Raw genomic sequence first — 17,994 nt, forward strand, 5'->3', positions numbered from 1 at the left:
GCCCTCTTTATATGTGGAGATTTCAATGTATAAAGAATCCTGGTGTGTCTTTCTTAGCTGTATGTTTTTAAACACCAGCAATAACTGAAATGAAGGAAGATACCAACAAGAACAATAGCAAATATTTATACAGCACTTACAAAAGCAGTAATAGGCTGATCGAAATGCCTATTTCGACCAAGGGGTTTTCGACCAAGAGCAATTGTGCCCCTGAGGAGACATTTGACAATGTCAGGAGATATTTTTAGGGGATTTTAGACATTAGTAGGACTGACAGACACATTCACCACCATTATCCCTTCTGATTATTTGGACATCAATCTGATTGGTGGGGTCCCGTGCCATACCAGTTGTTAAGTATTTTTAATAGTATACCTCTGCCTGAATATACTATAAATAGTTAAAACAAATATCATACCTAACACCACCTGAGAGGTCAACAAATATTTTCAATAATATGGAGTACTTCAGATATATTAACCGAATGTCAGCCTTTGAAAATAACTTTCCCCTTTTCCAGGTCCCAGAAGGCCAATGACACCTGAAAAATCTTTTCCTTAATCTAGTTATCACAGGAATTGGCACACTTGCTTTGTGAATATACTTGCAACTGTGACTGCGTGTAAGAATTCAAATGCAAAGCCCTAACTTAAAGAAAAACTTGGTACAAGTTATAAATATTATTTCATCTGTAAATCTACAAACTTTTAACAATAACGCTTAAGGAGGTCTTTGGTTAATGTTATTAATAATAACTTAATGAATAATAATGTTATCAGTGTTGGTTCATTAACTGTGACATAGTAAATGTCACATAGTAATGTAAGACATCAACAACAGGGGGAAGGGGATGCAATAAATGTCACATAGTAATGTAAGACATCAACAACAGAGGGAAGGGGACGCAGTGAGGGGTATATGGGAACTCCCTGTACCATTTTTGCATTTAATTTCTATAAATGTATAACTATCCTAAAATAAAAGTTCCTTCACACAAGGTAAAAATACACATAATAAAATTACAGTATATTTTTCTGTACAAGAAAATAAGAAAAGCTAATTCTGGTTCATCCATATTACATTTTCAGTCTCACACACTGTTGACTTACAAAACAATAAAGAAAAATGGTCAAGAATCATCCAGGTGACTTTTGACTGTGCTGCTGGATTCCACATGCACGCCTGCTTTCCATACTTTTCTGACTGGAATTCTATCTCATTCACAGAACAAAAAAAAAGACAACTGAGCAACTAAAATGTGCCAGGAGCTGGGGTAGGTCTGAGGATTCAACAACAAGAATGGGCCCTGTCTCCAAGCTCACAGACTAGAGCTCGGTTTCTCAAACAGGCAAAATGACCACTTGGGGAGATTGTTAAAATGCAGCAATAGACCACACTTTCAAAAACACTGATCTATAACACCTATCATAAATGCTGGGACAGATGAACACTTCTAGGGACCACTGCCTTTGATCCTGGCAGGGAAGCTATGGGAGGAGCAGAGGAGAGGGCACCCAACCCCCACCTGGAAGGCAGGGAAGAATTCCTAGAAAAGGTTTACTTGACCAACCATTGGAGTGAGTTGGTTTTAATCCAATAGTAGAATGAACTTGAGGACACATCCTGCTTAGAGTGGAGAAGCCTCAGTACCAAGAACATTGACAGCTTCCGAAAGTAACTGAACACTGGGTACCAAGTACCAACCCCAGCAGCTGGAAACCAGCAGCACAGATGAATCTAACTCGGGCCACTCCAGGACAGAGAAGGGGGCTTTGTTCATTGGAATTCAGTTACTGACGAAATATGCAAACAGGATTCTAGGCCTGATTGTATGCTGCAGGAAGCCATCCGGCCTCTGCTCACTCGCATAGTCATCTCCCTGGAAGAGCTTTTTCATGTGCTAATGGGTTTCTCAATTTTTGCCTACTTCAGTAGCAAAATATCATGTCATATTGATTCAGGTTGTTTGGCTTTGAGATTTCTTTGCTCTTTATGTTTTCGTCTCCTCTACATTCAGCCTGCCAAGAGGTGCATCTCATGATTAAGGAAACAGTCACTAAAATGAGGGCCTAAGGCACTTCACTGATGTCCCCACACTGCACACATGTGCAAACGTCCCTTGTCATCTATGTGCAGCCTGCAGACCACACAGTGGTCCTGAGCTGCTGGTGACCAGAATCATTTAGTTTAAAACCTGATTGAAAACACCCCAGCAACTACAACAGGACCCAGAAAATAGCAGGTATTCTCTGAATCATTTATTTTGGGCTCTTTTTTTTTTCTTACTTCTCATTCTTAACCATGTGTGGCTGGGTTGAGGTTGACAGAAAACTGACCACTACTCCATGTAAGAAACAAAGATGAGAAATTTTAGAAAATTACAGGGAAATCAATGCCTACTTTCTTCCTAATGCAAACCCAACAGGATAAGAATGGTTCGTCGTAAAACACCAGGCAAATATTACCTACTGGGTGACTTCCAAATTATGGGAAGTAAATGTCAATCCTTTATTACAGTAATCAAGAGGGAGATTTACCTTCAGCACCACTCATTTTTATTTAGATTTTGTTACTTAGAGAAATTCTGCAGCATTAGGCCTAGCAACAAATTCAGTAAATACACAGAATGCAAATCTCAAGCACTTTTTAAAAATGGTGCTCTGTTCATTTAGCCACAGACAAATTCTCATCATAAAACATAGGATTCTTCTTGTAACAGCAAAAGAAGTGGGTAGGAAGGAGGTGGATGGATAAGGATCTAGTGAGAAAATGAGAACTGCTTCCTCAACCCATTTGCAAAATATCCGTAATTTCCCAGCTTAAAAATCCATCACTATGAAATCCACCATGATTTTTTAAATGCATAGGAGCAAAGATAGAATGTAATCATTATTTTAAAGAATTCACATGGTCAGAGATAAAACATAGTAAGAATTTCATTTCATGATTTCTTTTCTCCTCCAAATGTCCCATAAATCACTGGCCCCGCCAAAACTCACAAACTATCCTTTTCCTTTGCCTGCTGCAACACTAGTTATTCAGAGTTGGACAATAAATATTTGTTAACAACTAACTAAACAGTTCTCAGAGTACTGTCAGATACCAGACTGCATGGGTGGGTCAGAGTTATGTAGGGAGAAAATGCATCTGCTGGGAAAAACTGTCAAATTTCTTCTGTCAAACACAGTCCAGGCGCTTCTAACACCATAAAGGGAGTTCTTGCCTAAGAGTTGAAGCAGAAGGTAAACGCACAGAATCCAGGAGTCGAACAAGAAAACAGGCCAGGTCAAAAGCCTGGAGATTCATTCTGGCAGCACGTTCCTAGCTAGGGGCGGGCTGGCTGGGACTGAAGAAAAGGGTCAGTGTTGGTATGACAGGAGGAGCTGTTTCTCAGAAGGCCAAGTGCATGGCTATCAGATGAGGCATTCCCATTGACGATATGCAAGTGACCTAGAAGAATCTGTGCAAGATGCCTATCTTACAACTGCTGTGTAGCCCAGCCTCTAACAGTATCTGGATCAATGGCGTTAAACTGAAATCTATCGAGTTTCCAGACCATTATGACGGTTTTCCTCTATTTGGAGAAATAGTCCTCTCTGCAGACTAAATAAAGCTTTTTACATAAGGCACCAAAAGGCAAACAGGTCACACAGTACAGAATCATATGGGAGGCTGTGTGCCCTTTCCCTTTGCTTGCTTTGCTTGCTTGCAAACAATAAAAACCTTTCTGAACAAATGAAAGTGAACTTTGAAACCAGCAAAACATTTCAGGCACCCTGCCAGAAAGATATTCTCCAAACAACTGCAGCCTGTATAGCTCTAAATTTCTTGACACTTACAGGATGTGTGGTTAAATGAGCCCAGCAGAGAATTACAGCTTTGATGGTTTGATGTCAAAAATCACTAACAGATCTCGATCAAAGGGTGAGAAAAAACTGGCAAATTTTCGCTATGATGGTGCACGTGGGGCCTCATTCAAGCCAATGTTTTATCTTCATTTAATATCTACACTGTATTTTTTTTTCTGTTATTAACTTAAAAACTCTTCTAACAGAAACAGCCAGCATTTATTGTAATCCTTCCTGCAATCTGCAAAGCACTGCGCAAGGGATTTTACACCTTTAAAGACTTAGAACAGCCCCATTATCTCCATTTTACAAGAGAGGAAACTGAGACTCAGGACGCAGAAGAGCTGGGACTCCACCGTGTAAGTCTAAGTCCAGAGCCTTTCTGCTAACGCTAACATGTTCCACAAATTACACAGAAAATGGGTTATTCTAAAAATAATACTGGGGGGGGAGGAGCTTTCCTGGTGGCGCGGTGGTTGAGAGTCCGCCTGCCGATGTAGGGGACACGGGTTCGTGCCCCGGTCCGGGAAGATCCCACATGCCACGGAGCAGCTGGGCCCGTGAGCCATGGCCGCTGAGGCTGCGTGTTCGGAGCCTGTGCTCCGGGAGAGGCCACAACAGTGAGAGGCCTGCGTACCACAAAAAATAATAAAAATAATAATAATAATACTGGGGGACTTCCCTGGTGGCGCACTGGTTAAGAATCCGCCTGCCAATGCAGGCAACACAGATTCGAGCCCTGGTCTGGGCAGATTCCACGGGAGCAACTAAGCCCGTGTGCCACATCTACTGAGCCCGCGCTCTGGACCCCGTAAGCCACAACTAGTGAGCCCATGCGCCTAGAGCCCGTGCTCCTCAACAAGAGAAGCCACCGCAATGAGAAGCCCGTGCAACGCAACGAAGAGTAGCCCCCGCTCGCGGCAACTAGAGAAAGCCCGTGTGCAGAAACGAAGACCCAACGCAGCCATAAATAAATAAATATTTTAAAAACTAATACTGGGAATCACCATCCCTATGAACATAAGTTATCAGGACATGAAAATGTAATAAAACAATGAGGGCACCTAAGTAATTACCTGTCTTGAGGGCACCTAAATAATTACCAGCCTCAGCACAGTTTGGGATGATGACAGCTTCCACAGCCAAAAGAGAAAGTGAATATATAGAGTCCAAATCCAAAGACTCAACCTTCTGTCCCAGAGATCCAGAAATCAGGCCTGTCTTTTAAGTTGGAAGTTAACCATCTTAAAACTCAAAATTCAAGTAAGTCATTCAAAATCTGCCGTTTTGCATGAATTCCCTTCAGAATCAGTAGGGGTTTACAAGTCAGAGATCCAAACAACAGGGGGGAAAAGAAAAAAGGGCAATGTATGAAAAGGCAATCTATTGAAGAATTTGTCCAAAAGCCAAAAAACATATGCAGAGAAGTTCAATTTCACACACACACATACAAAAATGCAAGTTCAGACCATTATTTACTACTTTTCATCTCTCTGCCCTTTGTGGATAGCAGTTTAACAGTAAAAACATATTGGCCCCAGAAGTTACCCAAATGAACTAAAATATATGTACACAGGTTATTATTTTTAATATTTTTTAAATGGGATGCACTATGACAGGATGGTTTCATCTTTCGTTTAAAAAGAAAAACTGTGCATGTGGGAATTTAGATGTAAAGCTGTACATTTATATATTCATAGAAGAAAGTGTGGCAGGACAAACAAAACTAGTAACAATGATCATAGAGGGGGAGAGGAACTGACAATTTGCCACTTTGTATAATTTTAATTTTGCATTAAAATTTTTAAGAAGGAGGCTGATTATTTAAATATATTACTCAAAATTTAGCATCAAAATGTAATACAATAAAATGCTTCGTTAACTTGAGAACAACCCCACAGAGAGGGCCCCACTAATTCCCACCTAGCTCACAACCCAAGTTTCAATACTTTGCGGTTTAGACAGAAAGTTTTTGACCTGGGTTCCTTTAGCCCTGGCCTAAAATTTCACTTTGTCACCATGGTAGGAGTGGCCTATGACTCATCTTCCTCTGCCAAACGATTAAAGTTCTAGTTCAGCGGGAAAAAAGGACTTGAGCTGCCAGTTCACTGAACTGTTCAAATCAAGGTCAAAATATTGGGGCAGGGGCAAAGGGAGTCACGGAGTCCAGATCCTATCTCATTCTCACACCAGTCCTTTCGCTGGCCCTCCAACCAAACCCTGAATTTGCAAATGATCAGAATAGAAAGCACCTGGTGCCCTCTAACTAGGGTCAAAGAACCCAAGTGAAACATGAAACCAGGATCCGTGTCACAATCATACCTTTCAAGTAATGCCAAGGAAAAACACAAGTAAAAAGATGACAGAGTGCACAGCTTCAGTTTAAATATATTTTAAGTACCACACAAACATAATATTTAATTACCCCTTCCTGCACTGCAGGTAGCAGGCAAAGCTCTTTATCAACTGACTATATTTTTATAATTTTTACAGAACTTATTATTCCTTTTATTTACCTGGAACTCTTATTATTGCTTGCAAGGTGCTTTAAAATATGTTACATCATTAATCCTGACCACAATCCCCTCAGGGGTACGACTGGTTGGGAGACCAGTCTCAGAAGTTCAGTGTCTTACACAGTCGATAGTAGGGGGAACTGGGACCCAGGTCCCCCCCACCCAAACACTTCTTCAGTACCATGTTAATCACACTTCTCATTTCCCTCGCCCAAAATTCTTGTTTCAAACAAGTCACTCTGTCTACCCTTCGCCCAACTGAACAATTTTTTTTTCTCTCAAGCCTCTGCAAATTACATTCCACCTGGTCTGCCTAAGCACCAACTCCTTTTCTTTATAAACATTAAGATCAGCTAAAAATTCACAAGCCCTGAGAAATTCTCCCAGACAAACCTCCCTGCACTCTGATACTCTAAATGACGTGTTCCTTTATTCTCATACAGTCAACAGGCGGGTAAGGCAGCCACTAATATCTGGCAAAGATAATCACACCCCTTCCTTTCAAACTAACTTTGGCACCAAGAACCTTTGGAGCAACCTCTCTGTAGTGTCCCCAACTGACCCCACCTCCACATTCACACACGGAGACACCTCAGCCCCTGATGAAATTCTTATTCCGACGTTCTCCACCTGCCTTGCTTCATGAAGACGCCAGCAACCAGGAGCCCTGTCTCTTCAGAGAGGTCTGCTCAGCGTGCCCTGAGCCAGCCTACTCCCCTGTGATCCCTTCCAAGAGCTTCTTCCTGATGACAGCTCATCTTCAGACGGGCCACCGTCTCATATAACGCACGCCCCTCCGGCAGCGCAAACCGGAAACGAGCAGGTCCAGCCCTCATCCAGCCTCGTGCTGCTCAGAGGAACCTGTTCGTCCAACCATTCCGCAAGCGGAGACGGAGACTCCGCTGCTAACAGGCATATGGGTTCGGTGCTGACGTACAGCACTGCCAAAGCTTCCTTCTCGCCCCTCTTCTGGAGCTTTCGGTCTGGTAGGGAACCAATAACTCTCCCCTGTGCACCTCCATCTTGAATCCATGTCACAATCACTTGGATAGTTTCTTTAACAGCTACAAAGTCAAGGCCTCGGTTTATTTACGTCAGGCTTCTGAGTGTGGGGCCCCAGCACACTGGTGATGCTAACGTGGAACCAAGGTTGAGAATATTTGAACCCGTTTATCTAAAAAGGAAACGGCTGCCACAGAGTCCTGTCAGCCCGACAAGAAAGCAGGAAAGATGGCAAGAAAAGCAAGGCCTCCCAGATGTGGCTTCCTGAGCAGGGCAATTTCTAGACCTAAATCATCTGTGCATTAGTAGATGCCTACAACTCCAAATAACTTTTTATTTCAAACTTGCAAGCCTTTTTTTTTTTTTAAACTTTGTTCTCCTTCAATTCGATTATTTGTAACATTTGGTCATTTGTACACAGATATCAAGATTAAGCAAAGGAAAAGTAAATATTTTAAAATATGAAGATTCTATATCAAAGATAGATAGATATAGATACTCAGATTTCAGCTTACTCAGTTTTCCCTTGCTATATCTCAACGGATAGCTGAGAGGCAAATGTGCTAAATTAGAGTTCCACATTTTAGAAGACAGCAAAGAGCAAAAGGATGGTCAATTTCAAAAAATAACACTGAAAGGCTAATTTTGAACAAATATGTACTTTAATTTATTCCATTTTATTACTTGTTGTAGTATTCCCCTTAGGTTCTGCAACAGTCATTTGAAACATCAACCCCTGTATGGTCAAGAGTTTAATGCAAAACACTTATGGTTTCACTCTTTCCAGCTTACTTGAGGTGTGTAAATAAAGGATTCACCCCAAAGTTTAATCTACTATGGAGACTGCTTTGAAGACCAAAAAAGGCCACTGTTGTAATGGAATATGCCATCCATAAAATGTGTACTCTTTTTTATATCTTTATAACAAGATCACTAAAGAGAGCTACCCTGCAGATACAAGAAAATAGTAAATTAGTAACAGCCAATAAGAAGAGCGTCTAGGCCCTTGTAGAATCTGAAATCATGTAATACTGATTTTCTATTTTTATTAAAATAGAATGCCCTGAAATTTTTTTTTTTTTTTTAAATGCTTTCTATTTTCTTAAAGACTTTGGACTGATCACAGGGCAGGAAAGAATGCTATCTGAATGAACCAGAATTCATATTTAAAGCTGCAGTCTACTCATTTAAAAGTTTGCTTAATATTTAAAGGTTTGTTTGTTTGTTTTTCTTCTAATTATCTTCTGATTTCAACCACTATAGTTACCTGAGACCCTCTGTAGCAGGACAGTAACACGCAGACTAGCAGACGAAGAAGACTATTCATGCCGGGGAAAGAAAGAGGATTGAGAGTCAAGAGATACCTTTGAAAGGCCACAGGCTGCAATGCTACTCCTGCACGTGGGGTTTTAATTCAGTTCCTGATAGGTATTTTAATTCTCTGTTGAGACCACACTGATCTTTAAATAAGAGAGAAAAGTAACAGCCAAAAAAGAGAATTATAGCACACTGATTTCCTATTACACTTGGCCAAGAAACCAGATTTGCTAAGAAAATATGGGCTGCTCCAAGCATTCTAGTTGAAATGTGCTCCAGAGAGAGGATGCCTACCAGCATTTACCACATCATTCATATGGAGTTAGGAAGGAAAACATTAAGAGGGAAAGAGTAATTCCAAAGGAAAGAAAAACATTTTTAAAAAATTCTAACCAGCCTAAAAGTTGTCCCATAGTAACAATATTCAAGCATGATACGTAAGGTGAAATATTACACATCACTTGAGTTTTTTTTTCTTCAGAAAACTTACGTGACCAGTACACAAATATACAGATTAAACAAGATATGGACATCTGAACCCATTAGAAAAACTAGGTCACCCTGGAAGTAAACTCCAGTGACAGTGACCAATCCAACGTGAAGTTCTGTGTCTGCACTTCTTCTGAACAAGACTGCCTTAAAGCAAAACTCCTCCATTTACAGCCCCCTCAAAAGAACAAATGTCTGATCCTCCCCTTAATCAGCTCCGAACTATTTTTAAAAGTAAAATACATTTTTAGTCAGCACAGTAAGTCAAGCATAGTAAGCTATCATCATACAACAGCATAAAGGAAACTCTCTCTACAGGACAGTAAACAGTCAATACATAATAAACTAGTTTGAAAATACATGAAGTACATTTGTCTCAACAAAGGTATGGCCCCTTGAGTGCTTTTTCCTAAGAAGCCAAGAACTGGAAAACAATCGCATGCTGAAGCGAAGGATGAAACCCACAGCGCTGGTCTCGACTATTCAGAGTCTACAACAGATGTGGCGTCAGGAAGGACAGGCCGGGCTGTTCCCATCACCGGCTGGCCGTTACTTAACACACTGGGTTCAGTAAGTGACTGAGAGAGCCCTGTCTTTGCTGATATCCTCTTTTCATAACCTCACGGGCGGGAGGGCTGGGAGTCATGCAAGTTGACAAACTTACCTGGAAAATGTTTGCTGGCCTGGCGAGCTACTTGCCATGGCAAATCAAATCTGCACTTTTTCCAACGAAATGCGGTGGCCGCCGGGCCACTCATCACCTACATTTGCTTAAGTGAGGAGGAAAAAGATGCAGAGGAAGTGGATTTTAACAAAAGCAGCCTGCGAACTGCACACTGGGATGTCCTGTTTTGGGGTGGCTTTTATTTTTCCCATGAGAGGATCTGACTAAACCTAACTGAATCTCCTCTAAATACCAGACAGGAAGTCACACTTCGCAGTTAGTGAAAATTCCTTACATCATTTTTTGTTGTTGTTTTTTTAATTGTCACAGCTAAGAGCCTTTGAATGTTTCTGATCTACTACAAAGAGATTATAACTTTGCTTCCTGTTTTTGACAGTGTCAGCTGGTAAAGGGCACCTCCACCCACCTCCTTACTCCACTATGAATATAAACAGAGGCGTTTGCCCTGAGTATACAACTGGGCTGAAGAGTTTCGTTACATATTAACTACACTTCAAAGAATAAATCAGACTTGTTATTTCACTTTAATATGCATGTATACCTTGGGAAAAGTGAAACTCAAAAGGATTTCTTCTTCATTCCTTAGAGATTGCTATTATGGAAAAAATAAACTCAACCACACAGAATACTAAGATAAGAGGTAACAGTTTTGATTCATATTTTCCAGCCTATTCTATCTTGTGTATTTGCCTTGCTCTTTTGCTATATCATTTATGCAGATGTCATCCACACAGCCGCATGGCACAGGGAGATCGGCTCGGTGCTTTGTGACCACCTAGAGGGGCGGGATAGGGAGGGGGGGAGGGAGATGCAGAGGGTGGGGATATGGGGATATAGGTATATGCATAGCTGATTCACTTTGTTATACAGCAGAAACTAACACACCAGTTTAAAGCAATTATACTCCAATAAAGACATTAAAAAAGAAAAATAACTTTTTCCCTTATTTTTCAATATAAGGCCTGAGGCCTTACAAGATGTATTAATAATGATCATTCATCTTCTAAGAAATTTTCCATGTCCCAAGGCTGCACTGTATAATCCATTGTTTTCGTTATTTCTTGGCATACAGCTGACTATGAAACTGACCGCTGAACCTTCCTATGTCAAAGAGAACTTTCCACTGTGGGAAATTTCTAAAACATTCATATTAAGCTAAGTGGAAATGTCATCATAGTTCAGGAGCAAATATGGTCTGTATCACCCAGTACAATTTCTAAACTAGATTCTACACAGGAAAGGCAAACCACGGAACAAAAACAAGTACCAAGCCTACAATGGAGTTTCTGCAAACACTGGACTTGAAGAAAATCAGAAGCAACAATCAGTTTATCAAAGTTATCTGAAAGTTCTTCCAAAAAGATCTAAAAGAAGCGCACTTTTAAAAACTACTCTGTAATGTCTATCCACTGACCCCTTCTTCTGCTAGATTACACGGTGGCCTCATTTCTAGTTCTTGTGAAATCAATAGACCATTTAAGTTGCAAGTATCTGTCTAGGGTATGCACTTTCTTATTCAATCTGGTGTTGACAGCAGTAATCAAATTTTGTACATACCACTAGCTCTATTATAGCTCAACAGCAACTGGCTGCCAGCCTAGGTTTACTCTCATCCAAAAGGAAAGAAAGGAGTGGACTGCAGAATTACAGAACAAATCAGCTGAAACTACAGGAGGTGGTGTGGAAGTGAGCAAGTGAAGCAGAGGCATTCAAGACTAATCCTCCTTCCACTGGGGAGACATACACCGGGCACATCAGCACGGCCAAGCCCAGGTCAACCAACCTTGACCATTAAAGGCAGACATTTTCTTCATTCCCTCTATTATCTGCAAACCCTCTGGGCTTTGAACATCTTATTACAACTGTCCGTCCTAACTACTGAACCTACACCTAAACCTGCAGAGCAGCAGACAAAAGCCAGAGATAAACCACACCCTCCAACACCAGAGAAACCAAATGTGAGGGAATACAAGTTACAACACTTCCCATGAACTGTCCAGACACAACTGGCTTCATGTTGTAACTCTTCTGTATGCACATAAGCTAGGATCAAGCCTTTTTCTCGGATCAAAATGTTCTCAATTCATCTTCTGTAAAAACAAGGTCGGCCTTAAAAAAAATTGGGAAGGGGGTAGAGACCTGACTTTGAAAGTCTACTCAACTTGCATTTTTAGAGTTCAAAATCTCTAAGAAAACCATATTCCTGCTAACAGATATTCTCTACTTAAAGGGAGCATGGATGATACCATTTCTTGGTTTGACAAGCAACTTTCTCCCTCATTTTTTAAAACTTGAAATAATTTTAGATTTACCCAAGAAGTTGTAAAAGTAGTACACAGAGTTTTCATATTCCCTTCACCCAGCTTCCCCAAATGTTATCATCTTACATAACCAGAAACCAAAAAATTAGCACTGATGCAGTACAATGAACTACTCTAGAGATCTTATTCAAATTTCTCCAATTGTTCCCTTTTTCTGGTTCATGATTCAGTCTCAGATCCTGCACACAAGCAACACTTCAAAAATGCATCCTTTCATTCACTATCTAATGCATGTTTCTGATCCCCCCCAAAAGACCTGTTTTCTTTCATGTTGATGAGGTAGTTTCATCATCAACCATTGAGTCTTCCAGGCGATAAATGTTTATTTCCTCCACAATGCTCTTCATACCTAATCTGTGAGTCTTATCTTGTAAGCACAGGTCAAATAGAGTTTCACAGTCCCTTGTCCAAAACCCTTAGACCAGATGTGTTGCCAAATCAGAACTTTTCCCATTTGAGAAAAGTTACACTGCACATAGGCTATACATTACATTAAAACAAAAACAGCGAGATCCAGGGCAATTTCCCCTAGTCAAACACACTAATACTTCTGCAGTAAATATGTGTATTTTATGAGGTAAGTGGGATAAGTAAAGATTTTAAAAGCATCCCAACACTCCAGGTCCAATTTTGCCACCAAATGAGCTCGGGTCAAGCTCAGGTTTTACTATCAAATGAATTACAAAGAAAATACCTTTCAGTTTTTACAGCTCTTTTTAGCTATTACAACTGCAAATGAGGGAGTGTAGACCTGTACCTATGAAATCCGTGGCCTCATGCATCTCCCACCCACCTTCACACCACATCCTCTTTCACCTCCAATGTTGCCTCTGCCTCCAGGCTCTCTTTACTCCAATTCACCCTCCCACAGAGCCTCCAGATAGATCTTTCTAAAGTACTTGCAACTCTCTAGCTTCAAAATCCTTAAAGATTTCCCATGCAAGGAAGGAGGTTGGAGTCTAATCTTCTTCATGAAGTTCACAAGGCTTCCACCAACTGAGCCAACTCCTCTGACTGTAACAGTGCTACACCCAAGAAGAATAAAAAATGAAAAAGGCATAGTCTCTGTCCTCAAGAAGCTGCCATTTAATTCAATCTCTTGAATATTTTCACCTAAGTAAAAATATAGAATATAGCTTCTCCAATCATCCAAGAACGTATTGGGATTTTTTTTTAACTCATTCTTTTCTAGCTAAGAAATTCTACCTTAGTTCTTGATCACATTAAAGATTACTAACAAAATCCAACATGTTGGCATGAAAAAGATTTTTCACATGATTCTAACAACACATGTCTAAAAATACTTGCTATGCTACTGTTGCAATTACAAAGAGCAAAAGCCAGGAAAACTTTTCTAAAAACAAGCAAACCCAAAAAAGTAACATCAAAGATGTTATTTAATGGGCTGAATGATTTCTCATGAGATTGTTTTTCCAAAGCACAAAGATATAAATAAAGTCTGAAACCATGCCTTTGTTTCCATATTAGTATACTAATGGAATCGAATGACATTATAACCAAGAAAATTATGTTAGAGAGAGCTACACAAAAATCCCCACCATCAAAGAGTTTAGAATTTATCCCAACCACACAAAGGCTGATCTCCAATGCAGACATTAAGGAACATGCCAGTGAAAGAGGAAAGAAATCATATTTTCAGTATTTTAGTTTTGTTTTCTAAGGTGCAAAGACACTTACTTGGAATGATGAATTAAAAGAAAAGTTCCTAGACATTGTATTTCAAGATAAAATTATAACCTTTCTCACAATTATCTCAGGAAAAGTGCACAAAAGCAGTGAGAGTAAGAGTTAAAGAACACCACCACCAAATCCCATAATGAGGGGGGTAGAGAGGGGTAGTAGGTATACCCGTGCTCTTCCTACACCAAGAGAGGGGAGGAGGGTTCCCTCCCAGGGTGGCTCTCCTCTCACAACAGAGTGTGTGAGTGTGTGTGTGTGTGTGTGTGTGCGCGCGTGCACACATGGCAGGTTTCTCACTGGCAGTGTTGCTTCCAAATAGAAGTGACAACTGCCTGGAACCAGCAGAGATGAGGTATCCGGTGGCGGACAGCAATCGTGGTAGAACAGGCCAACACTGCACGGATGCCGAGTGATGCCACTGCTCTGTAAAGCCAGGATCCAATCTGCCAGGGGCCTGGAACCCTGCAGTGCCGACTGCTTAAGACAAGGGTCCCTGGGACAGCCACTCAGGTAGCAAACACCTCACTCTAGCAGAAGGAAGGAAGGTTATCACCATGGTTCTTCAGGGAGCAGGAATAGTTGTTTAAGGAGACATCAAAAGAGATGAATAAAATTCAGATGCTTTACAAAGAAAGAGAATTTTTAAAACATTACGAAAAAGGAAAGAGAAAAGGAGTAATTTTCCTGAATTTTCTAAATGTTCTGTTTTTATCAATCAGGTGAAAAATAAGTGTTGTCATTTCTCATTTACCTTTGTATTGTCATCCTTTAGCATGGAGCCTGGAACATTGTAAGGACTTAATGAGCATTTACTGAAAGAAGAGACACGAGCTGATGTGGAAGACATCAGAGTGAAAGTAAGAGTGGACCAGGACAGTGAGAGGAACCCTGGGCGTCTCTCACACCCAAAGAGCTTACACAAGTCCGCCTGATGCAGAAAGGAGATGCCACGGTCTACGTTACAAGCAAAATCAAAACTAGCAGCTCTGGGGACTTCCCTGGTGGCGCAGTGGTTAAGAATGCAGGGGACACGGGTTCAAGCCCTGGTCTGGGAAGGTCCCACATGCCGCGGAGCAACTAAGCCTACGTGCCACAACTACTCAGCCTGCGCTCTAGAGCCCAAGAGCCACAACTACTGAGCCCACATGCCACAACTACTGAAGCCCATGCACCTAGAGCCCGTGCTCCGCAACAAAGAGCAGCCACTGCAATGAGAAGCCCAAGCACCGCAATGAAGAGTAGCCCGTGCTCGCCGCAACTAGAGAAAGCCCACGCGCAGCAACAAAAACCCAGCGCAGCCAAAAATAAATAAATTAATTAGATTAAAAAATAGGAATTCTGGGGCAGACCGCAGCATTGCAGAAAAGGACTAGAGAGCTGTGACCAAGCGAGAAGGGTGCTTGTGGGAATGTAAAAGAAGGATTAATTTGGAAATGGAAGTGCTGTAGAAGTAGAGGCAATCTCATTGGCAAACTGCAGGGCTGTGGAGCAAAGATCAGCCAGTGAGTTTTCCTGAAGTACATCTGCTGCCATTGTGAGAGAAACTTCTCTCGTTCCTAGAAGGTTCCAGAACACTCAAGCTTCATGGGAAGGTGTGAAGAAAAGAAACATGGGGACTATTCTTTGCTGTTAGCAGTAAAAACATCTAGTGGGAGCACTGACCTAAGAGTCCCATAGGGCACAACAGCCTATGAATCCAGATGTGCCATCCATAACACTTCGTTCCTGGGTCCCCGGCAGTGACAATCTCAATTCAATGTTTCCTGTGGAGCTCTTAAGCCCTTATGCAAATCTGAAGATGTTGGCCACTCATTAGATACGGGTATTAACTTGCATGAGTCATCTGTATATTCAGCCTGCAGCTGAAACTACACAAAAATGGTCCTGCCTACTAACGGGCACACCCACCCCACTCCCACGTGTCATATCTCTGGCCATGGGAGTGAGACATAATCATCTACTTGTGACAGCTGAGGGCTGGGAATGGGGAGAAAATGAAGGATCCAGGCAATAATGAGGCAGAACCAATGCCAAGGAGATGACCTCGAGTATTTCAGTTCCAGGATTTCTAGGATGAAACCGTTTCCAAGCAATAACCAGGTGAGGAACAGAGAATGCAAGTAAGGGTTATCGGTCAAGAATTTAGGAGCCATGCAACTCAGGAACAAGATTCCTGGGCTTTGGGTCTGTGGGAGCCAGTCAGCTAACTGATCTGTTTACTGAGCACCTACTCTGTTCCATGCAGTGCAGACGAGAACCAGTTCCCAGGCCAGCAGAGTGTGGCAACACCAGTGCTGCAGAGGGTGTGTGTGGTGCTCAATGTCACTGCCTCGGGGATCAGCCCCTGAGATAGGCCGGGGCCTGCAAAAGGGGAAAGGAGGGGGCAGCGGCTACCAAACAAGGGGGGACCGAACACGGCAAAGGCAAGAAATGCACAAACAGCCTGTTATTAACATATTCTAAGAAGTGACAGAGAACAGGGAGGAAGATGGGAGGGTGGAACTTGGAAACAGTACCAGAAGGTACAAAAGTGGAAACCACGGTAATCCAGAAAGAAGAGGAGAAGAAAGTCAGGCCCTTATTCCAGGGCCGTCCCCGATGGTAAGCAAGCTATTCCACAGTTCGCAGGTCGGGACCATTTATGTACCATTTCACACAAAGCTCCGCTTTCCATAAAATCTTTCTCCTCCAGAAAACGTCCATGAGTAAATCTGTCTATCTATAAAAGATTTATAAACAGAGCCAATAGAACAAACTTGGTTTTAAATTAGGAATACTGCACTAAAAATGACTTCCCAGAGGTTGCCAAGTTCCAGCAGAGGGCTGGAACTACCAGTGTTTCTATTGGAACCTCAGTCTGTAATTTGGTCAGTAAAAACTGACCAATTTTAGGGACCTCTGAACTTTAAAGTTCTTTCACATTTATTTTCATGGATGCCTGCAAAAGTCTTACAAGTTAAGCTGTGTCAATACCTCAAGTCCTGTTTGAAACATGAGGTAACTAAGGACTCATGACACCGAGTAAAACACCATATTCATGCCGTGGGTGTTCTGAACCTCTGAACCAACTCCCTGCCCCAAAGTCTTTCCTCCCATCCCCTTGTGGGCCTTCTAGAAGCAGCTTGCTGGCTGTCAACAGCACTGCCTGAACCAACGTGAAGCCCAGAGGTTTCAAAGTTATTTTTCTGAGAGAAAACAATACTATATAATACTTCCTCTCTTCCTCAAAGTCATAGCCAAAAACCATATGAAAGCAAGAGGAAGTACATGTTCCTCAACAGCAATCAGCTTCCAGGTATCAAGTAGCCATAGCAGCTGCACCTCACCCCAGTCCCAACCTCTGGCACAAACACAAGCGTCAGGATCTTGAGGCCACTCAGATATGTCTTTCCACAACAGAATGACAAAAGGCCCTGACACTTCCACTCCCGAGGGCACTAAAACCATAGCCCCGAAGGAACAAGGTGGTTACTTTTCATATGAGTTACTAAACTGAGCCCCTCTACGCCGGAAAGAGGGGGCAGGAAAAGGAAATGAAAGCAAGTGACTCTAGGTTCTGGATTTCATATGCAAGACTAGCCAGCAACAGGTGCAGCGTTCCGGTGAAATTAAGACTCCCCAAACGCCTCTCGCCTCCGCAGCACAAAGGGCACAAGCACAGCAAGCCAACATTAGCAGTGCTGTAAGAAGTGGAAGCCATCATCATTTCCTAGCCAGCAGCAATTCTGAAAAAAAAAAGAAATTTACCAGACAGTACACAAAATATTTCTCTGCTGACATGAGACTTCTTTCACACTGTCCTTTCCTTAAAACACTTTACTCGAAAATAATTTAAATGTTGGTCATAATAAAATATTTTTTAGGCTACTGACTAGCATAGTGCCTCGTATGGAGTAGGTGGGCAATAAACATTTATTGGAAGAATGAATGAAACAAGCAGGTAAATTAAAAGTTGCCTTCACAAATAAAGATAACCAAAATCTTACCCTCAAAAGAGTATGTAAGTGTATTTTTCCCCGTTTCTCCAAGAAGGGAACAAAAGGCTGGAATCAGAAGCCAAGAGCAAGAGATATCGCAAATAGAAACATATCAGGATTGTGAAAACGACTATACTA

At 41.6% G+C, this 17,994-nt stretch overlaps 1 protein-coding gene across 13 annotated transcripts in view; it reads right to left on the reverse strand.

Moving 5' to 3' along the window:
• The window catches only part of UTRN (utrophin), a 506,668-nt gene that overhangs the window by 439,284 nt on the left and 49,390 nt on the right, over window positions 1-17,994 (reverse strand). For 3 of the 13 annotated variants that reach the window (XM_027084370.1, XM_027084377.1, XM_027084347.1), the window contains exon 1: window positions 9,837-10,090. The exons of 7 other annotated variants lie outside the window; for them this stretch is intronic. In XM_027084370.1, the coding sequence (XP_026940171.1) occupies window positions 9,837-9,930 (94 nt within the window). In that variant the 5' untranslated portion in view covers window positions 9,931-10,090. Of the gene's footprint in view, window positions 1-9,836; window positions 10,092-17,994 lie in introns of those variants that run through there. 3 more of the 13 variants (XM_027084297.1, XM_027084286.1, XM_027084288.1) reach the window with 2 other exon arrangements.

Source organism: Aethalodelphis obliquidens, unplaced genomic scaffold (genome assembly GCF_003676395.1).
Source record: "Aethalodelphis obliquidens isolate GAN/ISIS:26980383/991018 unplaced genomic scaffold, ASM367639v1 scaffold3, whole genome shotgun sequence".
NCBI classification, from domain to species: domain Eukaryota; kingdom Metazoa; phylum Chordata; class Mammalia; order Artiodactyla; family Delphinidae; genus Aethalodelphis; species Aethalodelphis obliquidens.